The 7,189-nt window shown below is 51.6% G+C and overlaps 1 protein-coding gene across 2 annotated transcripts in view; it reads left to right on the top strand.

The window, feature by feature from the left end:
* The first annotated feature begins 1,514 nt into the window (after positions 1 to 1,514).
* The window catches only part of OLA1 (Obg like ATPase 1), a 1,322,767-nt gene continuing 1,317,092 nt past the window's right edge, over positions 1,515 to 7,189 (top strand). Inside the window, exons 1-2 of one of the 2 annotated variants that reach the window (XM_069616238.1) lie at positions 1,515 to 1,746; positions 2,863 to 2,963. In XM_069616238.1, coding sequence (XP_069472339.1) covers positions 2,863 to 2,963 — 101 coding nt within the window. In that variant the 5' untranslated portion in view covers positions 1,515 to 1,746. The remainder of the gene's footprint in view (positions 1,747 to 2,862; positions 2,964 to 7,189) is intronic. The other variant, XM_069616237.1, reaches the window with a different exon arrangement.

The following is a 7,189-nucleotide window of genomic DNA, read 5'->3' as shown; positions in this document are numbered from 1 at the left end:
GTGGGTTGCAGCCTACCCCTGCAAGTAAGAAGCAGGGTTAACGCCTCTTGCGCCAGTTCGTTAGCTGTGACTAAAAGAAGGTATAACTACGCTCCCGGCTTTATTTACTGTGTCACTGTATTCATAGCTCCCAACCTTTTTTGTCATGAAGGCGGGTGAAAACACCCAATTTTCTTTTTGGCGGGTGAGAGGCCCATAGAAGTGAATGGGCGTATGAGGAGCTTGGCGGGTGATTCATCAGCTTTCAAGGCGGGTGACACCCGCCAAAAGCGGGTGAGTTGAGAGCTATGCTGTATTTAATTGCTAGAATGTATCCGCAAGTGCGACAGGACGGTGACACATAGCTCTCAACTCACCCGCTTTTGGCGGGTGTCACCCGCCTTGCAAAGGGCTGCCTCACCCGCCAAGCCTCCTGCACGCCCATTCATTTCAATGGGCGTCTCACCCGCCAAAAACAAAATCGGGTGATTTCACCCGCCTTTGCGAGACAAATGGTTGAGAGCTATGCGGCGTGACATGCAATTCCAGTTTTTTCAGGAGGGTGCGGGAAAATAATGGCATGCCTGAAGAGGTAAGGGAAAGATCAACGGCCCAAAGCCGTGATAGAAATGAGGAGCCCGGGGACACCCAGGAGTGTGAAGCTCCAATCCTGATAAGTGACCGGGCAATGGGAGAAGGAGGGGGCCGGTACCCTAGTCAGGAAAACAGAGGGCGCTGACACGTTTTGAGGACTATGTAATGTCTGAGTAGTCAAACTGGATCGTCCAGGCACCCAGCTGGATACTCAGAGGAATGTACTGTTAATTCGCTGTTACTGCCACATTTAGGCTATGTCATGTTAATTTGCCCACGTTGGGCTAGCCAGCGCTGAGTTTATGTTTACAACCCAATGCAACTTGTTTGAATTGTTCTTTATAAAAAGGGAGGAATGTTATCTAGTCATGTGACAGTGCGACAGCAACGTTAAGCCGTCGGACGCTCCGTAATAAAGGGGACGTTCCCGCATCTGGAGAACAGTGCGTGCCAGGAGCCCGACGGTGACAGACCTGTGTCTGAGTGGTTCTTTACCCGGGGGAAGGCCTGCATTCCGGGGCTCCACATATACACGCTGATACCCTTAAAGCTAGTGCTGCATGAAATCCTGGCCGCACACATGCCAACATTGTCCATTCCATTAAAAAAACAGCAGTCCATTCCTGGTGTTAACTTTGCATTCTAGGAGTTGTAGTGCTGGATTGCCCCCATTACAAACCAAGGACAACAATTCCCAGAATGCAAATATTAAAAGCAGAACTGGACCGGTGTCACCGGAATGGAATAGATAATAATGTTGGCGTGTATGCCTCAGCATGACTAGACCCACAAGAGCCCGGCAGCTCGAACGACAAGCCACACCCCCGACGGTGGTTACCCCTAATAGGAGACTGCAGGTTAGAGACTGAATCGCAGTCTTGTCAAGTCCGCTTTCTATGCCCGTGCCCTGTTCGGAAACCACACATGGCTTGATGCTCAATAAAACGTGGGTGTGCAGCGTCAGCGACGCACGTCCTTTCACCTCTTGTGTGTCTTCCCCAATGGAACCGATCTCTGTGCGCATGCGCCATGCTTATTCCTTCTTTACATTCTCTTGAGCGCCGGTACTTGAAGCGTGTTGCTCAGTGTCCCAGAGAAGTGTAGTCCAGTCTGCGCCTGGTCCATATCCACCTGCTTCACTGAACCACCGGTAGACTCCCACTAAAGCCAAAGGTGAAGATTAGCTTTCGCGCAGCTGCTGTATTCGCTGCAGTGCTTACTGTATTCACTCTCCCAACTGCCTCTCACATGCGTGCAACTCTGCGAGTCATGTCCGTTAGTAGAATTAACCCCGTTCAGCAAGGTCGCACGCGGTACTTAACCGGAAAGCACACGACTGTCCTACATCTACATGTATTTTCAAAATGTTGACTGTGTTCACCATCAAAGCACCCTCTTGTATTACGACTGTCAAACACACAGTAGGTTACTCAACCCGCTGCCATCTTCGTAGCATCAGAATACACGTGCAGTGATTCTGTACACTGTCCAGGCTTGGGCCATCGGCATAGACATCAGGATTAACGTGTGACCTTCGTCAGAATACACACTGTTTCAGTGTTCATGCCATCGGCAAACACATCATTATGTCAATCGGCACACGCGAGGATTTATTCCTTTACTGGTCGTCCGCCCAATGGCTCATACGTGCGCCTTGCGAGTCCTATCAGTGCAAAGTTGTGTCTGTCCTTTCAATCAATAAACACCTAAATTGGCTGTCTTGCTTGCTACCGTTCGAAGACGCTCATAAGGGTAGTGGGGCCAGTTTGTGAAATAGGTGGCGTGCTTATTTCCCTAGCGCACACATCCGCTGTAGACAGTAACATATCCGATAATGCCCGCTATAGCTGCTAAAAGTCTATTTTATTTCAACTGCTGCCTTATAAGTGTTCCCAATCAGAAGACTGCCAAATGAGTTAGATGAATGGCGTGCCACGCTTCCAGACGTCACACGTAGAAGAAATAGACAGCAATCGTGTAGCATTTCATGCCTTCTCTGGTTGCCACTTTATTTTTAGCATCAACTATACAGAGCATGCCATTCCTTAAGGCGGTAGTCCGTATTCTGGGCAAATGCAGTTTTTGCAATTATTTTCTGCTTCTTTGTGGTGTTTGTCTGCACATCATTCTTGAACGTGCTTTATTGTGTGTGACGTGATAGATGGCTCCCAAAAAGGTAACGCGTGAAAGTGACTGAGAAATTCTAGAGAGTTGTGTGTTATGCAGTTTGTTTAAGGGACTGTAAGAACGGGAACACTAGACTCGTTACTGTGTTCTTTTTACTTTCAGATGCCCCCGAAGAAGGGAGCTGATGTATCTAAACAACATCCACTCATTGGGAGGTTTGGCACGTCACTGAAGATTGGTATTGTTGGATTGCCAAATGTTGGGTAGGTGAGGCATATTGTTTGTTCAGGAGAGCCCCTCCCTCCTCTCATCCCGAATCCAATGTGGGCTTACACTTTGTTGTTTTACGACACATTAGGCAGCCTTTGGCACAAATAAATGTATTGCATCTTTAAACCAGCATGCAAATAACGTCTTGTATAGCACATTTCGACCCAAGTAAAGGATGCAAAATGCACACTAATAATCTTTGGCCAATTTCTAAATTGGTATTATCCTTGTACAAGCAGTTTGTTTTGTTTATACACTGTGTTGCTTCCTAATTTGTGTTTAATCCACTAATTTGCACATTGCATGGGATTGATCCTTGATTGTTGTGCAAAGTTGTAGAAAACACACGATTTTAAGTGTTCTGTGATTTCATATACATTAAAATGTTGGTTAACAGACAAAGTACTCCAGGTCCATCTTCCTTGTGCCAGTCTTTAATTGCATGAGGCGTTTGGTCCAGAGGCAGACACTCCATACCACCTTGTCAATCCAACAAAGAAGAGAGAACCTGGATTTGCTATTATCCCTTCTATGTTGGTTTTCGTTTATTTGCTTTGTCACTCATGTGATTTATAAGAGCCTTCTCCTTAGTACAACCTTTTTTCAATAACAAACTGGCATGCGTACTGCGTGGGAGATGCCCAGATTACCTCCACGTCCACTCTTCCTCGTCCCAGTACTTAACTCATGAGGCCCCTGCCTCCGACACAGGCCCTTCTTCTATTTCTTTAAATCCCTATAACCCCTCCCCCACATCCACGTCACTCAGTTTAATTTTTCCTGCATCCGGCAGGTTGGACTTTTTCTTCCTGGTGCGGGGCACTGGTGAGCACCGATTGCTGGCTCCCTCGGGGGTTGTGTGGCGGGGCCTTCGGCTCCCTCGGGTGCGGCGCTGCTCCTGGATCCCCTGCGGGGCTTGGGGTCCCAGTTGAGTGGGATTGCCTCGCTCGGTTCTTTGCTGGGCACCGGACCACAGCGTGGGCATTGTGTCCCGGTCCGCTCGGCCCGGGGGAAGGTAAGGAGAGGGGAGAGGGCTCTGTGCTTGCTGTTTTTCCCCTCTACTGCTGGTATAGCCATCTTGGCCTCCCATTCATGCCGGCTCCTTTGTGTGCTTTACGGAGGCTGGTGCCTCGCCCAGTTGCGTTTTGCGAGGTTGTAGGCCGGCGCAAGGACATCACGGCCTGGGTCCTGTAGGGCCCGGGATGCGGTAAGGAGTTGGGAGCTTTGTGAATGTGCCCTGATTATCCTGCCATTGGGGCCGTGCAACGACATGCCTCCTGTTTGATGCGGCGTTGCCTAAGGGATTGGTTTGTTTGGTTTTTCCCTCTTGGTTGGTGCCTTCTGGAAGGGTACCCATTAGCTCGACAGGCCGTTTCCTCGTGCTCTGTGTACACATCTTTATTGGCTGCATCTTTGAAGACGCTCTGACTGAGAAGTGGGGACGTTAAGAAATGATGGCAAGCACTTGGCAGTATGGGCGCCTTCCCTTTGTTGTGAGGCCTCTCTGCTTCTTGTCGTGGGGTGACAGTGGCAGAGAGTCTTTGAAAGTGCGGGGGCTCTGTTCTGTCGCAGGCATGTCACATACCACCCGCTCCTCAGACACACACAGGCCAGGATGCACCGGATGTTAGCTGCATTCTCTGCGTGCAGCCTGTGAAAATGGCACAGATTTGGACACATCTGCAAGCACTATTTTACGGCTGGAAGGGTAGCAGCCAGGCATAGTCTACACTTGGGGGGGTGGGGGGTGGGGAGGGGGTTCGAGTCTCAGCGGGGCTGACTCAGCCCTTCATCCTTCCAAGGCCGGCACATTGAGGAGAACCAGAGCATGGGGCTACCAGCTACTTGATGCAGGGCTCAAGCCACCTCTCAGTCATGTGCTGTGTATACAGGTGGCGAGTTAGTGGTGTTTGGGTCTGTGCTAGCCATGGACGCAGGCTGCTTGTCCTCTCCTCATCCACTGAACTGCGCGGGGGACGGATGAAGGAGATGAATTTCTTTTCCCTTGTCCGGCATGGAATTATAGAAACTGCTAATGCATCATGGTTCTAACGGCCGTGCAGGGGGTTCCCAGTGTCTCCTCTTTTAGGGCCTAGGTCCTCTGGTGCTGACGTGTTGCTTTCACGCCTCCTCTGACGTGTGAAGTAATATGGCAGATGGTGGGCCATGTCTGTGCTCAAAGGGGTTCTCAGAGCCCCTGGTGCTGGTGGAGGGGACTGTCCCTTCAGTGAGTTTTCCAGTATAGGCATACCCCACGTATGGGGTTGCCTTTGGTGTCTGCTATCCGGGATGGACTGCATTGCCCTGCTTTGTGACAGTACTCTGTCCATTGACGCCAGCCTGGTGGCTCCTCTGTCGGCTGAGGGGGCCATGGTCTGCTGGACTACTGGGCTGTCCTGTATCTTCCTTTTGATAGGTCAGATCTTTTTGTGGGCTGATAAGCATGCTGTTATATTGCGGCCCAAGCCTGCTTCAACGTCCTGTGATTTTCCTCTGGTGCAAGTGCAGGGACTGGTGGTTTTCCCTGGCTCCTCGTCTGTATCTTCTCGGAGGTGTATGGGTCCGGTGGGGTTCAGCTTCCTGGGTAATGGGCTCCTTCCGGAGGAGGGTATCAGTTGCCGTTCCTGTCTCCTCCTGTCCAGGTTTGCATGGTTAGGACTTTGGTACCCAGCTCACGGACCAAGTAGTTGGCCATGGGATCTGTTCTCTCCAAATTGTTGTTGTGGGTTACCGTCTTGCCCGTTCCTCTCACTGTTCGGGGTCAAGTTTTCTACTCGTGGGTGTTTCCGGGTGCCTTCTAGGATGTGTCGCCTGCTTATGGGTCTTGAGGCCCTGCACTGCTTGTCCAGACGGAACGCTTCAACATGGAGGCTTTGCGGAACGTACTCTGGATGTTGTGCAGGGGGGATTGGATGAGATCATAATGTTTTCAGTTCGGTGTGCTCCCGTCCGCGGTGCGATCGACTCCCGGAGTGTTCTTCATGCTGGTGACTCCCCTGGTGGTGCATTTGATTCTGCAGGGAGTGCAGATTTTTTTTCCCTGCCTGGACGATTGGTTGGTCGAGGAGTCCTGTCGGCAGGCTATCCTGCCTCGTCTCCCTTTAGTCTGCCAGGCATTGCGGGACTGGGGGTTGCTAGTGAACTGGCGGAAGTCTCAGCTGGAGCCTTCGCAGGATCTACTTTTCATTGGGGCACTGGTTTGCACCGGGATAGAGAGGGTGTTCCTGTCCGTAGGCAGGGTCTGTCGCTTGCTGGCTGGTCTGGGCAGGGTTAGAAGAAGGCAGTATGTCTCGGCTCGCCTGTTGCTGAATTTACCGGCACGTGGCATCTTGCGTGTTTTCTAGTTCCTTGGGCCCGTCTTCAGTTACGTCCCGTGGTGTCTTATGCTCTCTCCCACTGGCCCCCGACATCTCAGCTTTCGAAGCTTTGATTTCAGTGTCCCCAGCGCTGCGAGTCTCCCTGCTGTGGTGGCAGTGGGTTCCAAATCTACAGGCTGAGGTGTCCATGGTCCTTCCTCCTGTGGCCTCTCTTACTACCGATGCCAGCAGAATGGGTTGGGGGGTCTACATTGGGGGTCCTCTCAGCTCAAGGGTTGTGAGATCTGGGGAGAGCTGTTGATCATCCAATTGGCAAGAGTTGGGCCATTCTCCGAGCTCTGGTGTACTTCGAGGAGTTGCTGGACGGTCGGGCGGTTTTGGTCCAAACTGACAATACAACAGCCTTGGCATATGTCAACCGCAAAAGGGGTTCCGGCCGCTCCTTGAATGCTCTGGCAGCGCTGATAGGCACCTGAGGGGGGGAATCACATCTGGTGTCTCTGGTGGCCTCACGTATCGGGGCTAGACAATGTTCAACCGGATCTTCTCAGACGCCGGTTTCACTCCTCTGCGGAACTGGTCCTGTTGGCCCAGGTCTTTGCGGTGACCTGTGTCAGATTAGGGTCCCCTGTTCTAGACCTGTTTACATCCCTGGCCTCAGCAGAAGTTCCCCTCTTCTGCTCTCGGTTTTCAGGCCGAGGGAATTGGGGGTGGATGCCCTCTCTGTACAGTGGCCTTGGGGTTTCCTTTATGCCTTTCCGCCTATTCCCCTTCTGCCCCGGGTGGTTCGGCACATCAGAGTGTCCAGGGTGACTCTGTTGTTGTTAACTCCGTTCTGGTCCCGCCAGAGTTGGTTCCCCTCTCTGTTGGAGCTTCGGTCCTAGGAACCTTGGCTGGTTCCG

This window comes from Ambystoma mexicanum, chromosome 9, assembly GCF_040938575.1.
Source record: "Ambystoma mexicanum isolate Mex_15411 chromosome 9, UKY_AmexF1_1, whole genome shotgun sequence".
Lineage (NCBI taxonomy): Eukaryota > Metazoa > Chordata > Amphibia > Caudata > Ambystomatidae > Ambystoma > Ambystoma mexicanum.
This window is presented reverse-complemented; position numbering and strand designations above follow the sequence as displayed.